We start from the raw sequence: 24770 nt of genomic DNA, 5'->3' as shown, positions 1-24770 counted from the left end.
TTCTCAGTCAGGAGACAGGCTCTCTGAGAGAGAGAGAGAGAGAGAGAGAGAGAGAGAGAGAGAGAGAGTTTGTAACGTACACGTTCAGAGGTTCTGTCAGGCTCTGGTCACCTCAGTTTTACACACATCCCACACATCTGTGGTTCTGCAATTTGCTGGAAGGGCCACCACAACCTCTCTTCCCATTTGCATGCAGCTCGGTTTAGGTACCACCTGTGGTTCGAGCTTCGGGCTCAGGCCTGCCCTGCTCTCCAGGAATCACGCGTCAGTGCTGGACTTTGCCTCCCTGTGTCCCTCTTCCTCGCACTTCCATCCCTGGTCCCTGGGGCCCGAATCCAGCTCCAGCAGCGAAAACAAGACGATGCTTATCACTTCTACTGATACTCCTTTCCCAGCTGGACCTGCCTGGCATGGCGTGTGGCCTTCCTTCCTGAGGACAACACATCTTCTGCTAAATGGATTCCCTCTTGGGGTGCCTGGGTGGCTCAATCAGTCAGGCGTCTGCCTTCGGCTCAGGTCATGATCCCTGGGTCCTGGGATCGAGCCCCATGTCAGGCTCCTTACTCAGCAGGGAGCTTGCTTCTTCCCCTCCCTCTGCAGCTCCCTCTGCTTGTGCACGCTCTCTCTCTCAAATAAATAAATAAAATCTTAAAAAAAAAAAATCGATCCCCTCTCTCATCTGCCTGTACAGCTGGTCCCTCCGCTGCCGGCCAACAGCTCAGCTGTGCTGCTTCTGATGGTACCTGGCTGTCCCTGAAACAGCTTTCCTACTTGCTCAGGTAATAAATCCAATTTAAAAGAATGTTGTCCAGTATGGTTTGTAAAACAATACGGTGCTTCACGTTTGGAACAGTAAGTAAAAGCAAGCGCAATTATTCCGTTTAGAGAAATTAGCACTTGGAAAAACCTCTTTGTGTGAAGATAAACAGAATTTCTCCCTGTGATGGGGATATGTTAAGCTTACGTACTTCCTACATGGATCCAGCGTCAATACTGTGAGAGGCGAGGCCACCCTCTCTAAATGTCTTCGGTCTAGGTCCTTAAATGTGTCATCTCTTTCTTCTCCAAAGGGCCGAGCAGTAAATACGTCCGGTGTGGTGGACTGTGTGGTCTCTGTCACTATCATGTGCAGGTGGCCTCCGCGCTCCCCCAGGGCTGATGTTCCAACAGGCGGGCTTTGGCCCCTGGGCTGCAACTGACAGCCCCTGCCAGGGGGTATCACCTGAGCCTGAAAACTGTGTCCCGGAAGATCAACCAGTCGAAGGGAACCGCAGGACCTGCACAGCTTGCTCCATGGACGCCAAGTTATTTTGGTTAAAAACAAAAGAGGGGGGGGCTTGAGTCACGTGCTATGTAGTCCTTGACCCCGCAGGAAGGCTGGTCCCCCAACACATCAGCCTGAGAACCTGAGCACGATGCTCTTGTCCTCACCACCGTCACCACAATACAGTCTCTGGGGGCGCCTGGGGGGTGGTGCAGTCAGTTGAACCTCTGACTCTTGGTTTTGGCTCGTGCTCTCATGGTCATGGGATAGAGCCCCGTGTCAGGGGCTCTCAAATAAATAAATAAATAAATAAATAAATAAATAAATAAATCTTTAAAAAATCAAATACCCCAAAGATGTCACGCCTCCCAGGCATCGCATCTCCTTACGTGGCACATGACGTGGACAACTGCACGGTGCTTTGTACTGTCTCCATCCTAAGCTCTCCTCCTCCACTGTGGCTTCTAGACTCCTGGCTCCTCCTCAAGCTCTGGCCCACGTGGGGGTCAGTCCTGGCGGCTCCACAGTCGGATCAGAGCGGCGTGGCTGTGATTTCTCCCACTTGTGGCAGCTAAAGGCACGCTTCCCTTAACAGGACGGTTTGCCCCACCTGTTCACTGACATCCTTACAGGAGGACTGCTTTCTCCTCGCAGCATCCATGGCCTTCGGGCTCTGTCACCAAGTCAACAAGAGGGCGACCGTGATGTACATAAAGGAGATCAGATTGTCCTTCTGAATCAAGTTTGCTGTCAAATAGGCTGTTTGAAAACTTTTATGGAAATGATTAGTGTTTAAAGAAAATGTTCCATGTAGTTTTACACACACCTTGGTATTCTTTCTGTTTTTTTCTCAAAGATTTTACTTATTTATTTGAGAGAGAGAAAGCAAGCCCAAGTGGGAGGAGGGGCAGAGAGAGAAGGACACAGAATTTCAAGCAGACTCCCCATTGGGCACAGAGCCCAACATGGGGCCAAGAGTCGGACGCCTAACCGACTGAGCCACCCAGGCGCCCCACGTACCTTGACGTTCTACTATTAATAAATCATTAAGCAGCTATCATGTAACCTATGATGTAAATTTCTGACAATTTTTCACTAATTTCTTCAGTAGTCTGAATCCGAGATTACATATAGGCTTAAAAAAAAAAAAAAAAGAATAGGCTTATTTTGTTTTCGCCTGGACTAAGCCGTATGGATTTACAGCTCCTTGGTGGAAAACGCCTGAGCATATTCTGGTTGCACCGCTTGCTGACTGTGGGGTGAGAATTAGATTTCACAGGCTGTGGTCCCAAATGACTCTGTTCATTAAGGACTGTGAAGAAAGAGGGCAAAGTGACAGCACACGGAGAGACAGCGAGAGCCAGGGGTGGGCAGGGGAGGTGCTCCAGGACGTGCTGGACCCACACAGCAGGCTCTGAGCAGAAGCTGCCCGCTCAGCCTCCTTGAGTACAAAGGTAGCGCCAAGTCACATAAGGAAGGTGTGCGGAGGGCTCCCCTTGCATGGGACATGGGTTGCTTCTTGGGATGGAACATGTAGGTGGCAGGTACATTGGTTCAGTAAATTCAGGAGGGCAACTCCCTTACTATCCATTAACACACAGGAAGATGCAATCGTCTAAGCTTAGCGTCTTTTAAGAGGGAGTTTGGTGAGTGACGATATGACCATGAACAAAACGAGGAAGACCATAAGTTAAAAAGAGGGTTGGATTTCAGGTAGTTAAAACTCTTTGCAACATACTGATTACCATCAGCATGCACTATTTATCTGTCTGCCTACTTCCTTTTTTTCCAAAGGAACCAACAAGGCTTCCCGTTTTGAAGAACGATTGTTTTAATGATTCGATGGGCAAAAAACATAAAATTTTCATGATCCCACTTCCTAAAATAGAAGCGTATTCACTTATATTTCAAAGGAATTGCCTTTAGAATCAGAGGGAAAAGCGATTTTCCAGGGTTTGTATCTTTGGATAATTTTTCCTGTTTCTATTAGTCTATTTAGTGAGCACGTATGCAGTTTTCGAGGCTATTATAAAAATCTTTGCATTGTGAAGTGAACATAATGAAGCTAAATAAAATGGATTACTCTTATTAGCATTTTGCATGCAATCTGAGAGCAGTAAGCAAAGATATGCGGGGACAAGGAAAAACAACTGCATCACACACTTCTCGACCGTAATCCAATTCTGCTATTTAAGTTTTCAGGGCTGTGTGTGTGCCAGCTCTCTACAGGAGCTGCAGAAAAATCACATATAATCAAACCCGAAGCCAGTTTTGGTGGGCGAGGGAGAAAGAGCACGACATACCATGGAAATTATTCTGGAGACACGAAATGCCAACTTCACCACTGAAACAAGGAACAAGTTAATCTTAAGGATAAACAATGAGAGCTTCATTCATTTGAATGATAACAACTACTAGAATGGGCAAACTCCAAACCAAGGCACCAGCCAACGAATCTTCAGAAGTCCCTGTTTAAGCCTGCAAAATTATTATTTTTTTTTAAAGATTTTATTTATTTATTTGAGAGAGAGAGAATGAGAGAGAGAGAACACGAGAGGGAAGAGGGTCAGAGGGAGAAGCAGACTCCCTGCCGAGCAGGGAGCCCGATGCGGGACTCGATCCTGGGACTCCAGGATCATGACCTGAGCCGAAGGCAGTCGCTTAACCAACTGAGCCACCCAGGCGCCCAAGCCTGCAAAATTATTGATGAGACTTGATCACATATGAACTAGTAAGACGGAGAAACGGCTCTTGCTTGGGCATTTAAACGTTCGGCTTGCAAAGCAGGATCAAGGAGGACAGTGTGCCCATGGAGGAACCCACCTATGCCAGAAGGCAAGTTTCCTTTCCCACGGGCCTTCTGATTCCTGAAAATGTTCCTCAAAGACTTGATGCAAAACCTCTGGTTTAAGGCCTTTTTCTTTCAGGCATGAGTGGAGAAAAATAATGAAGAATATGACTTGTCAGGCTTTGAATCAAATCACTGGCCTGTGGCTTCCAATGAGAAGTAAATACATTTCTCCCTTTTTGGAGGGAGATGAAATTTTTTTTTACAGTTTTTATTTAAATTCCAGTTAGTTCACATGCAGTGTAATATTAGTTGCAGGTGTGTTAATTTTTTAGCACTGACTTGGGGTAAGGAAAGCGGCTTCAAATCCGAGTGTAGCCAGGTAACGCCATGAACTTGGTTAACAGCTTAGCTTCTTTTGAGCTCAGTTTCCTTATCTGTAAAATTACAGGTGTTCTAGGCAGTGATAGGAGTGTCCACAGGGGTGCTAAAGTGCTTTAATTCTATTACTTTCTCAGATCCAGAAGATGCCACTGCAAAGTAGGTGAAGAAATTCACACAGAGGCTCAAGATATAGCCACAAAGCCCATAGTGAAAGAAAAAAAAAATGAGTAAGCCAATTTGGAAGCATTAGGCCCGATTTTGAGGTAGAATTCCATGCAACACAATTCTCTTTCAACCGAAGACTGAAAGATACTTTGAGTGCTTCCCAAGATGAGTTAACTCCGTTTATTTATTGCCTCCCGGTAAGTTCACAAATGGCTCTGAGAGATCTTTTCCTGGATAACGGTATGAGAGAAATGACACCTTATCTGTTTCAGTTTGTAAGGGGATCAAAGACTGAAGGTGAGAAAAAGAATATATCGCAGGGGCGCCCGGGTGGCTCAGTGGGTTAAGCGACTGCCTTCAGCTCAGGTCATGATCCTGGGGTCCCGGGATCGAGTCCCGCATCGGGCTCCCTGCTCAGCGGGGAGTCTGCTTCTCCCTCTGACCCTCTTCCCTCTCGTGCTCTCTATCTCTCATTCTCTCTCTCTCAAATAAATAAATAAAATCTTTAAAAAAAAAAAAGAATATATCGCAGGACAAGTGCCCTGACAACTCGAGTTCAAGCCGCTCCCGTTAATATGCTGGTTTTGGAGAAAAGGACTCTGCATCAAATGTTTGGATGATTCATGGTCTACATTATCCCTGCCCACCCCCAATCTTTTGGGAATATTTTAAAGGAAAAAAAATGGGAAGATAAATCATCTCAAAGAAATTCACACCAATAAAAAAAAAAACGTGGACCCACCCTTTCCAGAAGGACACTCCTTCCCCACAGAACCTGCCCTTAGCATCTCTTTCCCAGAGTAAACCAGCAGACAGTGAGTATGCCTTGATTAGCTTGTCTTATTTCTTGTAGAGGGATGATTACCTAGCTACTTTTAAAAAAGATTTTATTTATTTTTCAGAGAGAGAGAGTGAGTGAACAAGCAGGGGGAGCAGCAGTGGGAGGGGGAGAGGCAGACTCCCCGCTGAGCAGGGAGCCCAACGAGGGACTGGATCCCAGGACCCTGGGATCATGACCTGAGCCGAAGGCAGCCACTGAACCCAGTGAGCCACCCAGGTATTCCTATCCAGCTACATTTTAAGTGACACTTAGTATAGAGCCATGCACAGAGTAGGCGCTTAGTCAATACTTCACAATAGAACCAATCTGTTGGAGCCGAGGTTCCGTGGTCTCCTTTAGTGACTTGTCACTCTTTAAAGTTAACCTTCTACCCACAGAAAACAAACTCATTCAGCTCAAGGTCCACTGTGCCCTTCTGGGATCTCCCATTTGTACTTACGCGTTTTTTTTTTTCTTTAAATGGAAGCAGTGTTTATTTGGGGTCTTTTTCCCTCTTATTGCGATTATTCTGATTTCTGTGAGTTGCTTCACTAAACTGGACCTCTGGAGCAAATCACTGACTGATGCAGATCAGGAACACATAGTGATACTTATCCCAGGACAGAGCGTCAGACTCTTCATGTGGTCCACTCCCCTCAGGCTGCCTCCTTCCTTCTTTTTATTTTGGATGAAAACTGTATATACTTAAAATGTACAACATGATGTTTTGATATATGTATACCTTGTGAAAGGATGATCTCAAACTAATTAACACATCCATCACGTGGGTCACAAGGTACCATTTTTTTGGTGTGTGCTGAGAACACTTGAGATCTATTCTCTGGGGACATTACGGTACATAATGTGTTACTATTAACTCTAGTCACCATGCCGTTCATTAAGTCTCCAGAACTTACTCATCTTAAGACTGAAAGTTTGTGCCATTTGAGCAATTCCTCTCCTATGCCCTGCGCTCCCCAGCTTCTGGTAATTGCCATTCTACTCTCTGTCACTCTGTCATTCGGAGTTCGATTGTTTTTGATATTTTAAGAGTTTATTTATTTATTTGTCAGAGAGAGAGAGAGCACAAGCAGGGGGAGCGGCAGGCAGAGGGAGAAGCAGACTCCCCTCTGAGCAGGAGCCCAATGCGGGACTCAATCCCAGGACCCTGGGACCATGACCTGAGCCGAAGGCTGATGCTTAAATGACTGTGCCACCCAGGCGTCCCCATTGTTTTTGATTTTTAAGATTTGACATACAAGTGGGGCCCCTGGGTGGCTCAGCTGGTTGAGCACCCTACTCTTGATTTCAGCTCAGGTCATGATCCTGGGGTCGTGAGACTGAGCCCCGCATAGGGCTCTGCGCTGGGCGTGGAGCCTGCTTAAGATTCTTTCTCTTCCTCCCCCACTGCCCCACACCCCCTGCTCAGGCTCTCTCTCTCTCTTAAAAAAAAAAAAAACAAACGAGAGAGAGATTCCACATACAAATGAGTTCATGCAGTACTTGTCTTTCCATGTCTGGCTTATTTCATTTGGCATAATGTCTTCCAGGTTTATCTATGTTGTTATAAATAGAAGGGTTTTCCTTCTTTTTTTTTTTTTAAAGGCCAAACAATATTCCATTGAATGTATATACCACAATTTCTGAAAAGCCTTTTAATCACGTCTGTTTCGGATATGATGGTCCCTTTTATATGACTGGGGCCATGACCGGAACAACCATCAAATACAGAAGACCTGTGACAAATGTTGACTCCATGGAGTTGTGGCTAAGACACTTTGGGCTTGTCAAATATCCCAAAAGCTCCTTTTCCTTCTCCAGCCTTTTCTGTAGCTGGATTGGGGTCAGGAGCCTAGTTCTGGCTGGTGGGTCATGAGCAAAAGCGATGTGTGTATTTCCTCCGTCCCCTCTTCCCTTGCTATGGAGATGTTGGAGCTGTGTGTTCTAGAAGCGTGTGAAGGCTATATGACAGAGAGGCCGTCTGATCCACATTAGGCTTTCCTTCAGTGAAAAATAAACCTTTACTCTCAAGCCACGGGGATTTAGGATTTACCTGTTAGGGCGAATAGCCTTAGTTATTTTGAGTAGTAAGAGTCTAGAGTCTCGTGTAATATAACACTCAAATTCACAGTGAGAAGGAAGGAACCAGTGTTCACTATCTACTACAACTGGGAGAATTACTCGTTTAGAGCTCTTGATGACCTTGGGTGGGAAGTCCATTTGACAGATGTGGAAACTGAGGCTGGACAGGGACCCACCCAGTAAATGGAGGATGGAGCTTCCAATCTAAGGTTCATAGGCTTCACAGGCTGGATTGCTCTGTCTACTAGACCCCTGCTTCTCAAGCATCAGGGTACGTCAGAATCATGCTTATTACAATGCAGATTTCTGGGTCCCATCCTCAGAATTTCTGATTCAGAGTCTTGGGGGGGACCTGGAAATATGCATTTCGGCAAGTTCTCAGGTGATGCTAATGTCGCCGACCCACGGACTGCACCGTGGGAACCACCCCACCGGACTCCCTTGCTTCCCACATTCTATCAGGCAGGAGCGTCTCTAGACCCGAACCTCAGCATCAAGTGTTTCATCTCTTCCTACTTACTGTGGACAGTGTTACTGAAATGCAAGGAAAAGCCCAGTTAGGTCCAAGATGGAAGAAAATCTATCCCCTCTTCCTCCCACGGCTTACCTCTGGAGGACGTGCGCACACACAGGACAGCGCCCCTGGACTAGAACTCTGCCACCACCCCACACAATTCCTGCCCAACTGCGGGGCCCTTGGGTTGGAAATTCTGTTGAACATAAAAACGAAACCAAATGAAACATCTTTCTTGGCATCTCTGCTTCAGATAGGGAAGTCTGGGATTGCGGAGGTGTGTTTCGCTTTGCTCCTTATCGTCCCTAGGATTAGTAGCTCAGCTTCTTCACCTACAAGAAGGGATCCCAACAGCTGCCTCGCAGGGTGGAGGTGAAGAGGATCGGCCGAGGTGCTGACAGGGAAGCATGTCATCCACAGAAAGGCCTCTGGAGTCTTAGATGATGTTATGTCAGGGACCATGGCCCTGCGCGGTTGCCTCCCCATGGAGACAGGCTGATTCTTCTCCTATTTAGCCAAATATTCCAAGAAACGGGGCCTTTCTTTCCGCCACTTGCTAGGACGAACAATAAACACGAATGATCCTTGCGATTACCCTCATAACGATCAGGACAAGAATCGGTGAACTAAAAGGGCTTTTAACTACTTAAAATGTAGCCCGACATACAGCAGCTTAGAAGATTGGCTTCCTCTGTAGGGGTATACAGTGGCCCCCTCCCCAGCCCAGCACCCTAGATTTTGAAATCTGCTGGCGTAAGCAGTTGTTCAAAAAAAGCTATGGAACAGAAAAAAAGTAAGACTCCCTCACCCCCAGGGACAGCCACTTTTTTTTCCTTTTTAAACCTTTACAAGTTTTAAACACAGACGGATTCTGCTTTTGCAGAGTAGAAAGCAGCTCTTTTGTCCCCCATACTTACTCTATCACCGAAAAACTCACGGGAAGGCGGGACAGCTGCGAGTCACACACACAAAGCACTGGAAGTGCCTGACAAGATGTCGCTTTGTTCCCTGACATCCTGAGAAAGGTTTGCAAACGGAGACTCCTCTCCTGAACTCGCACGCGCGCATGGTCGGGGCTCTGCAACTCCTTCTAACAAGATGTCAAGAACTCTGTCTTCGCTGCATTTCTTTCTTTTTTTTAATTATTATGTTATGTTAGTCACCATACATTACACCATCAGTTTTTGATGCAGTGTTCCATGATTCATTGTTTGCGTATAACACCCAGTGCTCCATGCAGTACGTGCCCTCCTTAACACCCATCACCAGGCTAACCCATCCCCCCCCCCCCCTCCCCTCTAGAACCCTCAGTTTGTTTCTCAGAGTCCAGAGTGTCTCATGGTTCATCTCCCCCTCCGATCCCCCCCCTTCATTTTCCCTTCCTTCTCCTAATGTCCTCCATGCTATTACTTATGTTCCACAAATAAGTGAAACCATATGATAATTGACTTTCTCTGCTTGACTTATTTCACTTAGCATCATCTCCTCCAGTCCCATCCATGTGGATGTAAAAGTTGGGTATTCATCCTTTCTGATGGCTGAGTGATATTCCATTGTGTATATGGACTGCATCTTCTTTATCCATTCATCTGTTGAAGGGCATCTCGGCTCTTTCCACAGTTTGGCTCTTGCAGACATTGCTGCTATGAACATTGGGGTGCATATGGCCCCTTTTTTCCATTACATTTGTGTCTTTGGGGTAAATACCCAGGAGTGCAATTGCTGGGTCATAGGGTAGCTCTATTTTTAACTCCTTAAGGAACCTCCACACTGTTTTCCACAGTGGCTGCACCAACTTGCATTCCCACCAACAGTGTAAGAGGGTTCCCCTTTCTCCACATCCTTGCCAACACCTGTTGCTTCTTGCCTTGTCGATTTTTGCCATTCTAACTGGTGTAAGGTGGTATCTCAGTGTGGTTCACGGCATTTCTTAAAGCTGGAGATAGGGGCAGGAGAGCAAGAGGCTCCTGAGTCTCTGCAAGGCTCGGCTTTGACAGGTCAGTGCACGGTCCATGATGTGTGTGGCTCAAGCCCCAAGGCCCCAACCTCCATCCCTGTGCTCCTGCAGTTTTATTCCACCTTCTCCCAAGACGCCTCCGTCAAATCTCCCCCAGGACAGCCTTCGCAGCTTTCATTAACAACAAAAAGCAAAACATGTACGGTTGCCCCTTTCTATCAGACACACAGTACTGTAGCCTCCACTCGACTCAGCACCTTTCACGGCTAAAAGCCCTGAAGAAGGGCTTTTAAAAAGGGCTTTCTATCTTGTGCAGTGAGTTAATGGGAGATGTCAGGCATCTGAGCGCCTGGACAGGTCTACGTGTTTGCTATGCAGATGCTGCACAAAGAACCACATCCGCTCAGTGTCAGTGTGGTGACTCATACCCCAATTCGGTTTGGTTTAGGGGTGGTCTCGGAATGCGCAGAGAAAGCCCACCAGCCTGAGCCACGCCCAGCCGGGCTTTGTGGATGGGATGCAGCACCCTCTTTCCCTCCCTCCCGGGTCCCTTCTGCGCTGGGCTCCGTGCCAGGACCCCCACCACCGCTGCAGCCAAGATGCCGGGGGTGACCATGATGGAGCTGGCTGCAAGGGCCAGGTGCACGAAGGTGCACGAAGCTCCTCCTGAACTGCTCTCAGGTCTATCTCCCTCCGTCTTTTATTCACATGGTGACTCACAGTGGCTTGCGTCCTAGGCTAAGAGGTCAAAGTTGAACTGAATTTACAGACCTTTGAGTGTTATCCTTATTTGGGGGATGTACTTTTGCAGCAGCAGAAATCACCCGGCCTGGAGAGATGCTGGCTCACACTTAGCATCGGTCCTTAGATTTTGGTGGGGGGAGCAGGCCGGGAGATGTCATGTGCCACCTTGGAAGGAGGCTCTGGTGCGTCAGACTTCCTGTAGCGATTTTCCCAAACCATAAGCCGTGTGCAAGCTACAGTCAGAAGTCAGAATTACTGTCTTTTATTGCCTGTGCCGTGAGCATAAAAAATAGATTTCAATTTTCTGCCTTGAGCAGGACCTAATCCTCTGTACATAGGACTTTATATTCTGCTTATAGTGACTTTAGTTGTGAACCACCCCTGGCAGCCTAAAATACGGGTTTAGCGTACTCTTTCTCTCTACCACGTTACGACATTCTAAATAAGAGAGAATCACATACTAGGTTCTAGGGGGCTGGGCAGCACTAACATTTTCCCAGCGGCCCCATCTAGTTCACCACCTCCTGCCATGACAAGGACAGCCAAGTGATGGGAACTATCCCTGGTGAGGAGGAGAGGAGGGATTTTTCATACTAATCAAAGGAGGGTCCTACTTCTGATCTGGATGTTGCGCTTAGTGCTGGTCTTCACGTCTGAAGTGTACGTTCAAACTATCAACAACCAGCAGGTGCTTTAACCTGAGATCCTTCTGACTCCCAGACTCATGGACACTGAGAAGCAGCAGCTACAGGTAGGTCTCCATCCAAATTCACGTGTCCTTCTGCAGTCATCTGTCTGAATTCCTGAGACAAAGAAAGCTGGACCATGTGCTCCTTTTAGGAACGTGGTAGAGTTGGTAGATTGCTTTAATGATCAATCCACATAAATAACTACACTCAAATGAATTTGGATTCTATAAGATGTTACTTCCAAATTGCTACAGATATAGACATGCAACACTCTCACATTTATATATATATATACACATATATATATATTTTAAGATTTTACTTACTCATTTGCGAGATAGAGAGCACGAGCGAGCACATGCACAAGCAGCGGGGAGGGGTAGAGGGAGAAGCAGACTCCCTGCTAAGCACAGAGCCTGACGAGGGGGCTCCATCCCAGGACCCCGAGATCATGACCTAAGCTGAAGGCAGATGCTTAACTGACTGAGCCACTCAAGTGCCCCTCACATTTATGTTTACAACATACAGTAATACTCCTTTCTCAAAATCTTGGGAAAAATGTGTAGTGCACTCCCCCGAGAATGTATGACTATGGTCCACACAAGAAAAATGACAGTTTCCAGGTCAGAGATCAAAACCAAGTGCCCAGGCTGAGATGTGGTCCTTGGGCTGAATTTAGTCCATAAATATATTGTTTGCTCTGTACCATGTTTTAAAAAATTGGAACTTTTTTTTTTTAAATGTCAGACTTTTTTCAGAGGATCTGAAAAACTAGTCCTTCATTTCTGCAAAACAACAGGGGCTGGAGCTGAATAGTACCAGTGATACTATTAGATAAGGGGTGAACTTCCCATGTTGCCCCCATTCCCAACACTCTCTGTTCACAATCTTAGAAATGCCTGCTTCACGTATGTTCACTATCTGGTTGGCCCTGGCATGCATTTGAGGTTGTGGCCCCTTTCCTAGTTAGACCCACTTTGCACCTCCCCAAATGTTATGGGTTGAATCATGTCTCCCCAAAATTCATATGTTGAAGTCCTAACCCTAGGACCTCAGAATATGACCTTATCTAGAGACAGGGTCTTTATAGAGATAACCAAGTCAAAACAAGACTGTTATGGGTGGGCCCTCACCAATATGACCGGTCTCCTTATGCAAAGGGGGAAATTTTGACACAGACCTGCTCACAGGGAGAAGCAGAGATGAAGATGCAGATCAGGGTCATGCATCTACAAAGCCAATGAATGCCAGCAAATGGCCAGAAGCCAGGGGAGAGGCATGGCACACGCGGCCATTCACAGCCCTCAGAAGGAACCAACCCTGCCGACACCTTGGTCTTGACGTCTAGCTGCCAGAACTGGGAGACGATCAGGTTCTCTAGTTTAAGCCGGTCAGTCTCTGGTTCGCTATTATGGCCAACCTAGGAACCAGTACTCCAAGTAGCTTAAATTAAGTATCTGCCTTTGATCGTCGGGTGGAATCATGGGCGAGTAGCCCGAATCACTGGATACGTCTGGTCCAGAGAGGACACCACGAGGAAAAACATCCTTCCCCAAACTGAGCAAGGCTTCCAAGAGCTTCCCCATAGAGATGTTTCCAATTACAAGTGCGGGTGTGCTTGATCCAGCGGGGGTGGTGCTGAGAAAGTCTGGTCAACCACGACTGCCCAAAAGATGAAGGCCCTTCCCCCCTGGGTGGAAGGCTGATACTGAAAGCAAGAAGAGGTATGTTCAGGGAACCAGTGTGTCAGGGAAGCAGACGGCCTCAACCCTCACTTACGCCCGTGCGTGCTTCAGATTACACACTCCCACATACACTGTGAGGCGCCTTCCATTTGATTTGCCTTCCCAGGCTTCTCCTCTGGCTGTCTGATCTAAACATTCTGGAGGGCACTGGAGGGCACGGAGGAGAGGGTCTCGATGGGAGAGGACCGAGCCGGCTAGGTCTAGAAAGCTTGTTGCTCCCCAAGGAAAGGACTAAATGCAGTGGCCACGTTCCAGAGTCTCAGTTCCTTCCTTTTAAAACAAGCAGTCCTGGTGGCTTACAGGATGACTCACTTTCTAAAGGATATCTCAGAGACAATAGCCCATGTTTGGGGGCATCAGGCTTCTCTTTGGTCCCTGACAGCCCCATTCCCAGGGGCCCTATGCCCCAGCCTCCGGGGAGAATTTCACTTCGTGGGCCAATCGGTGCCCCAGGCTGCAAAGTGGAGAAGGGCCAGAAGGCAGATCAGGCTGACCGCTCCTAGGGTTCAGGTTGAAGGGCCCTGAGAGGAGACCCAGAGAGAAAAGAGTGGGGTCTTGCACTCGGGCAGGGCTCCGAGGGGGGGGGTGCGGGGGGAGGTAAGAGACTGCCCTGAGCTTGCACACTTCCACGGACCAGAGGTCACCAGAGATGAAAAGTCCTCCTCACCTAGCTTGGGAAGGGGCCCTTATATCTGTGAAGTCCACGCTTTTTGAGAAGTCCATCAAGAAAATCGAGGCAGGCACCCACCCCCCATATGCCATTTCTTTTAACTACATACTAGTACCACTGCATTCACATACCATGTGTATTTATAATACAAACACAAGCACTCAGCTTAAAAAGAATGATACAAAATAAATTTTTTTGATACAAAATAAATTTAAATAGATGTTCTTCTACCTTTATCCCCCACCCCCCACCCCCCAGTGGATGGGCTTGCTCACCCCTTGGTTCTCTGCACCCATCCTCCCCTGTACTGTATACATAAGGCACAGAGCAACGTGCACCCAGTCGACCACGTTCATGTCTCAAGGGTGGCCCACATTTCTCAAATGGCAACTGACTGAAACAGTTATTTACTGTCAAACATCCAGATGACTCACTGATTGAGGTTTTGGAGAGTGTGCCCGATGGCATCAATGAGAACATATTTCTGGAAGAATGATGTTTGTGCATTCTTATGGAGAATTTGCCTTAATGTTTGACATTGTTTTATTGGTGCTTCTGCTTCCCACCTCCAAGTTGGGATTATTCTTGGAATGCTACATTGTTTGTTTGTTTGTTTGTTTTATGCTATTAAAACTACCAGGCTAAAATTACGTTTTGTGTCTTACTTGTCACTCCCGGAGCATTGCAGACTTGGCTACGTGCTTTTTGAAACATGTAAGATTTCCAGCACGATGATACGACCCTCCAAGAGCCAAAGGATGCCACAGCCCCGTAACTTCTAACTCTAATGCAGGTTCCTACATTCTATTAGTTACTTTTTTGGTAATAAAACTCACAGATGGTGCTAGGTCATCAGATGACCTATTCTAATCCCCTCAGGTTAGGAAGTGAAGGCCCAGGACAGATGCCTGCTCAGGAAACTGCAGAATCAGAACTGGAAGCCAAGGCTTCTGCCTTATGATGAGTTCTGCCGCTGCCCATCACCTTCTGCTTCTCAGATTTCCCCTTTGTTTGGCCCTGGCATCAGGATGATGAGTGAGCGGCTGGAAGCACAGAGCTGGGTTCTCACCCCAAAGGAAATGGTCCTGAAAACTCCTTGGGTGTGAATCAGCAGCTGCACTCTCTCAAAGAAGACTGGGAGACGTGGACTTGGCCCGTCCCCCTGATTTGCTGGCTTCTGCACTATCTGGTCAACCCACTGAACACTCCCGACGTCCTGTCTTTTAGGCCCACTTTCTACAGTCTGGCTGGAGATGCCCAGGGTCTGGCCACGAGGAGACAAACTCCCTAGCTGAAGAGTGAACAAAGACGAGGTGAATCCGGAGCAAGGACACAGGCCAGCTCAACGCCTTGAATCCTCCCAACATGACCGTCCCGACTCCCCTCTTTTCTCCCCCAGGCCACGACCAGGGTGAGAGAGAGCTGGGAACGGCAACCTTCAGCGGATGTTAGGAATTCCAAGCAGAGTTAAGTGTCCTTAGAGGAGGAAGGGGTGGGATGAGGCTTCACTTGTGGAGAGCTTCCTCCAGCATGTGCATGGTCTGTGTCTCTTCCCACCTGCGGTCTCGTCCCCACCACCGCCAGCCAGTCATGGGGGCGGGACTGGAACGTGGGTTCAGGCGTGAGAAGCTGGGCACCGTCTCCCTTTCAGGAGTCTGTTCTGGGACATCAATGGCTCGTTTTACTTTGTCAGTTACCTCCAGGTGGAACTGCTCTACAACAGATAAGCAGAGAGCCCAGGGCAGGCCTGCTTTCTCCATGTCCTGTCTTTCCCTGTCTCTCCCCACGGACGGTGCCACCCTGGGGCCGCAGAGGCGCCGGCATCTCTCTCACTGCACCCCCCACAGAGAATTCTTCCATTTTGCCCTCACATATCTGGGGCTCTGCTTGTTCTGTAGCAAAGCTGGGAAGGCAGGAAGGAAGGGGAGAGAACCATGATAAAGGGTGCCCACCCTCAGGGCAGGGGGAGCTGCATTTGAAAAGATGGGCTGGGGTCAAGGAACTGCTCCTAATTTCCCTCGCCCCCTAACAGACGGCCCTTTTTGTATTAGGTATGAAACTGAACAAGCGGGTTCAGGAAGCGGCCCAAAGCTGTATCCACCCATCCCGTGCCCAGAAAGAAGATCTGGGTTATATCCTGGGAGAGGAGTATCTCTGTCTCCCAAGAGGGATGATAACAAGGATGAGGCTCTGAGTAGTCGCTGAAGAAAAAGGATGTGACCGTGGGGAGGAGTTGCAGGGACAAAGACTTTTGTTCCACAGAAGGAAGAATGTGTACCCAGCCAGGCTCCCCAGGACACGGTAAGCAGCTGCCACCACAGAATGAAGAGAGATCTGTGGATCACTACAGTGTGGACATGTCACCACATCCAGCGAGCGTGTGAGAGTGTGTGTGCACAGGCGGGTGGTGAGATTATCTCCATTCTAGGGCTCTGCAGTCTGCGTGACACAAGACCAAATCATCCGTCTGTGCTGAACAATTTACGCAGCCTGGTACCATTAAAACAGCATCCTCCGGGACGGAGCCAAGTGCACCGTGAGGCAGAAAGGGGCCCTTAAGTGAGGACCTAAGTCAGGCGGGCGGGGGCAACACCAGTATGCTGCTGGATGATGTCCACACCTTTGGAAGCTCTCTAGGCGTCACGTTCCTCCCCTGTACTTGTAAAGATAATGAAAGCCACCGGACGGGGTTGCTGGGAGGGTAACGGAGTGTTCACCATGGGCCCGGAACGCGTTTAAATGCTTTACTTATGTTTCGGAATCCTTACAACTCCCATTTTACAAACGCGGAAACATAGGCAGGCAGAACAAGTGACTTACTCGAGGCTGTCCCGCTAGGAAGAGGCAGAGGGCAGCTCAGAGCCTTGCCACAGTGCCTGGTACAAAGGAAGGGCTCCCCGCGACAGCGGTTAGAATGGGGGGGGCGGGGAGGGTGGCGTAATACACTTGGTCAAGAGGGGGCGCTCTGGAGCCATTCTGCGCAGCATGATGCAGGTAATTACAGGTCTCGGCGTCCGCTGTCGTCCTCTGTGAAATGGGCACACAAATGCCCATTTCACAGGGAGGCTCAAAGAGGAAATGATTTAATACACGTAAAACGTTTAGAAGAATGGCAGGCAGATAATAAGCACCCCGCGAATGTCCGCTAATACCACATACACGTGCCCTAGGTTCTAAACACATATGTAGGTGTTTAATACATTAATATAACACAGCACCACAAGTACACCCGTACTATCTCTACACAGACGCAACCACTCAGGAAGGCTCACAAGCTTGTGACGAGGCATGATCCACCACTGGCCTCACCCAGTTGCGCAGCACGGCAGAAAATGTGCTTATCTGATGGCACTGAGCTTCACCAAACCCAACGCCAGTGGACGTAGGTCGTCCTAGCTCTTGGACGGTGGTGGTGTTTCTAAGGCGGTTATTCTCCCTGGAAATCTGCCCTTCAGCTTCTCCCTGAGCCTTTATGCAGGTGAAAGTTCCAAGATGTGGCTGAGTGAATGGGACGGGACCATAACGGCAAAGCTGGGGAAGACTGGAATGCTTCCCACGGACTTTCCCCACAGGAAGCGCTTCCAGAGACACCCGGGACGGATTTGGGGATGGAGACTGCATTCTACTCGAGTCCGCACAACGGCCCATCGGGCTGTCCTACCTGGTGAGCTTGGTGCCGATCTGCTGCCTCAACTCCAGTCTCTCTTCATCCGTCTGCCTGGGAAGGATGTTCTTTTCTTCGAGCTCCCGCTTGGAGGGCCTGTTGCTGAGTTTGATGGCTAAGGAGTCCTTCCTGCACACCTTCATGGCCAGGGAGGCTGCAGGAGGGAGAAACAAGTCCTTAACGCTGCCCCCCAGCCGCCCGGGCTCCACGCGGCCATGGGTGGGTGGGCCACGAGGGGGAAGGCAGGCAGGCAGACACAGTGGGCTTAAACCCCTGGGGCTGGCTAAGGCCTTACTCAGAGCGTTCACTGATGTTCTCTAGACCTAGCGCTGTCTTGTGCATGTGAGGGGCACACGGAGAGACTATGATTGGATCTCTGCTCCCCAGGAACCCCAGCAGGCAGACAACATCACAAAGGAGGGCCAGCCAGGCTGTGGAGCGTGACAGAAAGCAAGGCAGAGAGTGGCCAGAGGCCTCGGGGGGCTACGGGGAGCTTCAAAGAGGAGGAGGGGTTGGTGCCCACGGGACAGGTGTCACCTAAAACAGGTAGCGGCTGGAGGCCATCTGCAGCGGGGAGGCTCAGAGACGACGGGTGAGCCAGGTGATCACAGGAGACAAGAGACCAGCTGGAGTAGAGTCAGGGGCGCGCGAAGGGAAGTATAGTTGGGCAAAGTGGGGTGCATTTGGGGCTGGAGTGGAAGTAAGGTCACTGAAACAGGCAACATTCTGGGATTGAGCAGAGGGCAGGGCTTCCTGGAATAAGCCTACGGTTCTCAACCGAGGGTGCTTTTGCACCTCCTGTCCCCTGCCAAGGACACACTTGGCAAAGTCCAGAGATGCCTTTTGCTTGTCAAAACTGGGGGGCGGTGGGGGGAGGAGGGTGTTCCTGGCATCTAGTGGGCAGAGGCCAGGGGTGCTGCTGAGCGTCCTGTAATGCACAGGGCAGCCTCCACAACGAAGAATTCTCTGCTCTGAATGGCAGTGGTGCCAAGGCTGTGAAACGCTCAATTCTCCGGGGAGGAAACAGGGAGCAGAAGCTGGGCGCTGCTCCCACTCATGGGTCCCTTGGGCTTTGGTGGCCCCTCTGTGGTTCTCTCTCCCCTGGACATTATTTTGATCATCTCTTTGCTCCCTCACCAGGCCTCTTCCCAGCTCTCCAGTTTAGCTGCCTGAAGCCTGGTGTGTGTAAAACGGGGGAGAGACTGGGAAGCAGCCCATGGTGGGGGGGACTCCTTTGGATTTTATTTAGTAGTGCTGGTCTTCTTTCTTCCTCCACTGGTTTTAGAACAAGGGCCTTGGGAGGAGACCTAGCCGGCTCCAAGTCCTGGTGTTGCCTCTTAGATGTGAGGCTCTGGGCGAGCCCCTCCCCTCCCCTCTCCACATTTTTCCCTTATTTGCGAAATGGGGCCAGAGCATCCATGTCAGTGGGTGTTTTAAGATGCACGGAACAGAATAAAATCTTAGCACGTTGTCAGGCACACAGTATATATTCAGTAAAAGGTTGCTATTATGTAAATCCATTAAAAAGTTGACCAAATAGGGGCACTTGTGGGGCTCAGTCAGTTAAGCATCCGACTCTTGGTTTCGGCTCAGGTCATGATCTCAGGGTCGCGGGATCGAGTCCCACGTCGGGCTCCGAGCTCAGCATGGAGTCTGCTTAAGACGCTCTCGCCCTCTGCCACTTCCCCACTCACACACACTCTCTGAATAAACAAATAAAATCTTAAAAAAGTTGACCAAATAATCAGCCTGTACTCACTTGGCTGAAATTTACTATTTATGGCCAGAACACCAGATTTTGAACTTCGCTTCTTCATTGCTTCTTTGCACACGTAAAGGCCTTAAGTAAGAAATTTAAATTCAAGCCTTCTAGAGTTGTGGAGGTGGGCTTAAAAATGAATTTGTTGCACACACAAGAGCTAGTATTTCTGAGTCTTCTGTGGACTGAAACGGAATTTTAGGGTCCCTCCCTCCCCCCCCTTTTTTTTTTTGAGGAAGGGGGTTGGATCCAAGGAAAGACAGAAAAATCCATCTAAGGGATGAGAAGTGGAGGCATGATGTTGCAATTTTTGGAGCTATGAGGGTGTCTGGAGGACATTTACCCTTTCATCTTGCTAACTGACCTGCCCTGTGACCCCGGGCCAGCGGACACCTGCACCCGGACTGGCAGCCAGAGCAGGGGGCAGCTGGGGCAGCCCTCCTCCCCCCGAGCTCCAGCCTCCGCGACACCCCACAATACGCACTGGTGTATAGCGCACTGTCATCGTCTTCGTCTTCCTCTTCCTCCTCCTCTCTTGTGTACAGGCAAGAAGAGTCTTCATAGTCTGATTCGTGAGGCACATTTTCTTTATTGTCATCACATTCAATCACAACAGTTGGCACTTGTCTTATTTCCGGAAGGCCCAGAGGTCCTGCTTTGGTGACACCGTCACCGGAGTGCAAACCGGAGCTGTGGTAAGAAGTAGAACAGGGCACCCGCTGCTCAGAGCTGTTGGAAGGAGGAGAGGAGAGAGGACATTAATTCCGGCCAACATGTCACATAAATGCATCAGCATCTTTTTAAGACTCATCTGTCCCATCCTAGGAGACAAAGGGTCTACCGGGCAATTCATGTCTCCTTTCTTAACCTTACAGTAAAACATTTTAGGGCAGCAGAGTTTCCTGAGGGATGGATGGGGGTAAGGTTTACACATCCATGTGGACGTACTCAATGCCCCTCAACTGTACACTTGAAAATGGTTATGATGGTAATTTTTTGTGTGTGTGTGTGGGGGGTCTGCTGCGTTTGTCACAATTTAAAAAAAAACACAGAATTTTTTTTTGTATATTTTATTTATTTGACAGAGAGAGACACAGCGAGAGAGGGAACACAAGCAGGGGGAGTGGGAGAGGGAGAAGCAGGCTCCCCGCTGAGCAGGGAGCCCGACGCGGGGCTCGATCCCAGGACCCTGGGATCATGACCTGAGCCGAAGGCAGCTGCCTAACGACTGAGCCACCCAGGCGCCCCAGACGCAGAATTTTTTTAAAAAGACTTTGAATTCCAGAAATATTTATGGTTAAGATAACATCTCCAAGTGTCAAAGGAAGGTTCATTTGCAACCCATGTGTTTCATAGGAGGAGTAAGAGCATTAATTGGAGGGTAAAGCTAGGGATCCAGGAAAGAAAGAGATAATGCCTGAGTTTCTAGCTTCAGAGCTACACAGCATGGCTGGTAGGGGCTGGGTGTGGGAGAGACTGGTTGAAATGTCATGGATGGAGATGCAGAGGAAGAGCAGAGGTGGGACCATAAGGCTGGAGACACATGCATGACCATCGGTGGATGGGGTCCTGGTAAGTCGGAGGGATTTCCCTCCCGAGGACAGTGTCAGACTCTTAGCAGCCACAGGTAATGTCAGTCTAGTTTTTTTGTAGGTTAATTTTCCAGAAGGCAATGATGATGACATTCTTGGTTTTACCTCCTAAGGTGAACCAACTCAGATAAAAAAAAAATATATGTATCTTAGTTAAAAATGGTTTGCTTCATTCTAAAAGCCATATAAATTCACTGTAGGGAAATTAGGAGGGAGAGAGAGCAACAAAAATAAAGAAAAATAAAAAAACACAGTCTCTCCTAGGTCCCTGCTAGCAACAGAATTCTTTCTATGACAGGCTCTGAATGAAGTCCAACAAGCAAAAGGGAGCCAGGAAAGAGTGAAATTTTATAATTCTTCTGCAGGTTAACTGGAAGTGGCATTTACATCTTTCATTTATGGAATTTCTAAGCATAGGTGACTCGATACATTTTACCATCCAAAAGTGTCTGACGTTCACAAGGAAGGGGAGGGTGAGGTTAGGCTATATTATATATCAATAAATTTTACATTAGCATATCTTATCCAAAAGAAAAATTTTCTTTGTAACATATGAGTGCATGATAGTCTCCTTTGAAACATTCATTATACTTTAAATTATTGCCACGTCTAACTGAAATTCAATTAACTTTCTTCCTTCCATTGTTTCCAAAGAGCTGTTTTTTCTCTGTGTGTTTTGTACATAACTCTGCGGTGACACAAATGGAAAATCTAGTTAACACATTACGAGACGAGCTATGGTGTTCAAAGCAATGAACTCAAATCAACTTAAAAACCCTTCGACGGCTGAGTAAGATTAAAACACAGAGTTACAAAAGCAGAGCATCATGTTAACCATGAGCAGTGTGAGGAGTCCATTCCCCACCTGACTGAGTGCCGGGGGCAATGAGAGCAGGCAGGTGAGCGAATAATGGGGGGCACACAGGAGAGGTGGCTAATAGGGCTTTACTACCCCGCCCGCCACGTCTCCCTTCCTTTTTTCGCAAGACACGCACTGCCTCCCAGCTGCGCCCAGATTTCCACACTGAGAATCAAGGAAAGTAGACCCGGAAGAGGCAAAAACCTAACTGCACGGCCGGCCCAGTTTGCCCCCCACCCCGCCTTCTCCCCTCCGTCACTGATAGTTTAATTAACAAAGGTTCTGTCAAAGCCACGGAACTGGGGATAGGACAGGTGGGGAGCAAGGTGTGAAAAGCAGCCCAGAGAAATTCCGATGTGGTGTGGGAAGAATCTTCGGAGGCCAAAAAAAAAAAAAAAATTAGAAATGAGAAAGCACAAGAATTCCTTAAGCTAGAAGGTTCCACACTGTCTCAAGAGGACAGAGAAAGGAGACATATTACGCAAAGAAAGGTAAGAAACTCAGCTTCACAGCTGGGCTGTGATAAACAGGAGCCTGCGGTTTCTCCTCCTTCATAGATACAGGGAAGAGCGAGGCCTTGAGTAGGACAGAATCATAAGCCCCCCCCCGCCCCCCCAGCCTCGGGGGTAGGTGCGAGCCATCAGGCCACCAGCCTTGTGAAACAGGGACAGGTCATGGTGATCAGCGAGTGCCTGTTGGGGGCACTACAGACACACCTGAAGACCTCGCCTGGCCAAGCAGGTCCTCTGCTTCAAGTATGAATGAATCTAGCAGGTGAGAGAATGTCTAATTTGCCACAAGGATAAAAAAAGGTGTTTCCCAGGAAGCGAGGTGAATCCACCAAAAGGGTCTGATTCATAAATATCCACTGGCTGCCGACTATATGTCAGGAAAGGTGCTGGGTGGAAGACAAATACCCTGAGAATCCCATATGAGTAACTGGGGAGCCAAAGGCAACAAGAAAAGACAAAGGAGAGAGGAGTCAGCTGAGTGGAGGCTGGAAAGGTTATTATGGGACCTCGGTCTGAGGAGTCAAGACACAGACCGCTTACTATCAAATCTTTACGCTGAGCTAATGATGTAACCTCTCCGAGCCCCTGTCTCCTTGGACGGAACTGGGTAAAACTACCTTTATAGCAGGGCCCGTGTGCGTGAGGTGGCCCGTGGGCGTGCCCATAAATGAGGCCCTCTCCTGTTATTGACAGAAGCGACCTTCTAAGGGGATTCTAGACTCTCTTGGCTTCGGACTATTCACAGTCCGAAGTTTAGCAAGGGGCAACTTGCTAAAAAAAACCCAGATCTCATTGCTTCGTCTGTTAGAACCCCGAATGCCTGCCCGGTCCACAAAACTAGTGCTCCAAGAGTGACACAAATGGGAAATCCCGTTCACACTTTACGAGTTGTACTAGTCAAGGCCAAGAACTAAATTGACATAAACATAGCGCCTGACTACATTTGGCCTCCAGCCCTGGTGGCTGAAGGCAGGAAATGGAACACCTTACCGAGTATCAGTCTTAGTAAGGCTGGTTTTCTCTAATGGAGTTGCCACTTAGCAGATTTGCTCTCAGTGAAATTTCTTACTGTTAAAGAGAAGTGAAGACCATCAGCCTAGAAGCAACAGTTCCAACACAGCAGGACGCACGATCCCCTGAACAATTTGACCCATATTATTATTATTATTTTTAAAGATTTTATTTATTTATTCATGAGAGACAGAGAGAGAGAGAGAGAGAGAGAGAGAGAGAGAGAAAGAGAGAGAGAGAGAGGCAGAGGGAGAAGCAGGCTCCCAAGGAGCAGGGAGCCTGATGCGGGACTCGATCCCAGGACCCTGGGATCGTGACCTGAGCCGAAGGCAGATGTTCAATGACTGAGCCACCCAGGCGCCCCCCGATATCTCATTTCATCTTTATGACAACTCTGCAGGAGAAATGTCATTATCCTCATTTTACTAAGCAGGAAATTGAGGCTCTGGGAGGGTAATGAACAGGCCTGTGAGGATACAGGTGGTAAAGAAGGGCACTGGAATTTGAACTCATCCTGTTTCAATATATGCTATACCTAAAAGTTGAATTGGGGTACGGGTAAGACTGTGTACTTGGATTAATCACGAACCCAACGGTACACATGTAAGGTGGAGGAAATGTGTAGAAGAGAGCATTATTACTTTATATAAGTATTTTATATCTTACTATAACCAGGATAGGTAATAGTGTTCTACCTTGCCACAGTCAGGCTGCCCTTGGGCACTGGGTTTAAAGGATTCATTTAGACACTGCACTGTAATGGTCAGGATGGTGAAGGGCCTCATCTGATGATTCCTCTGTTGACTCATCGGACGACTTCATCATGTTGACTGTCTTGGCCTCTTTTGCTCCAAAATGGCAGAGTTGAGTAGTTGCAATAGAGCCTCAAATCTTTACTATCTCAACTATCAGAAAATGTTTTCTGAAATTTGTATGGAACCCTGGAAGATCCCAAAAAGCCAAAGCAATCTTGAGAAAGCAGAACAAAGCTGGGAGGTATCATAATCCCAGATTTCAAGATACACTATAAGGCTGTAGGGTATTGGCACAAAAACAGACACACAGATCCACAGAACAGGATAGGGAGCCCAGAAATAAACCCACGCTTATATGGTCACTTAATCTACAACAAAGGAGGCAAGAATATACAATGGGGAAAAGGCCATCTCTTTAATAAACGCTGCTGGGAAAACTGGACAGCTACATGCAAAAGAATGGAACTGGACGACTTTTTTACACTGTACACAAACATAAACTCAAAATGGATTAAGGACCTAACTATGAGACCTGAAATCATAAAAACCCCAGAAGAGAGCACAGGCAGGACTCTCTTTGGCCTAAGCAACATTTTTCTACCTATACCTCTTAAGGCAGCAGAAACAAGAGCAAAATTAAACTCCTGGGACGACACCAGAAGCAGCAGCTTCTGCACAGCAAAGGAAACCATCAGTAAAACAAAAAGGCAACTGACTGAATGGGAGAAGATATATGCAAATGATGTATCCAATAAGATGTTAATATCCAAAGTATATAAAGAACTTATACAACTCA

General features: G+C 48.1%; 1 protein-coding gene across 8 annotated transcripts in view; it reads right to left on the bottom strand.

Annotated features, from left to right (window-relative positions):
- The window catches only part of PHACTR1 (phosphatase and actin regulator 1), a 554233-nt gene that overhangs the window by 25709 nt on the left and 503754 nt on the right, over positions 1–24770 (bottom strand). For all 8 annotated transcript variants that reach the window (XR_012373825.1, XM_073877583.1, XM_073877585.1 and 5 more), the window contains 2 exons: positions 19730–19974; positions 17484–17640 (listed from right to left, as the gene is read on the bottom strand). Coding sequence is in view for 7 of the 8 variants with exons in the window: in XM_073877583.1 (XP_073733684.1) it covers positions 17484–17640; positions 19730–19974 (402 nt within the window). In the remaining variant the exon portion in view is untranslated. The remainder of the gene's footprint in view (positions 1–17483; positions 17641–19729; positions 19975–24770) is intronic.

Source organism: Callorhinus ursinus, unplaced genomic scaffold (assembly GCF_003265705.2).
Source record: "Callorhinus ursinus isolate GAN/ISIS: 27379988/994484 unplaced genomic scaffold, GSC_fseal_2.0 scaffold26, whole genome shotgun sequence".
Classification (NCBI taxonomy): Eukaryota; Metazoa; Chordata; class Mammalia; order Carnivora; family Otariidae; genus Callorhinus; species Callorhinus ursinus.
The sequence above is the reverse complement of the archived record's forward strand: the minus strand, read 5'-3'. Positions and strand labels throughout refer to the sequence as shown.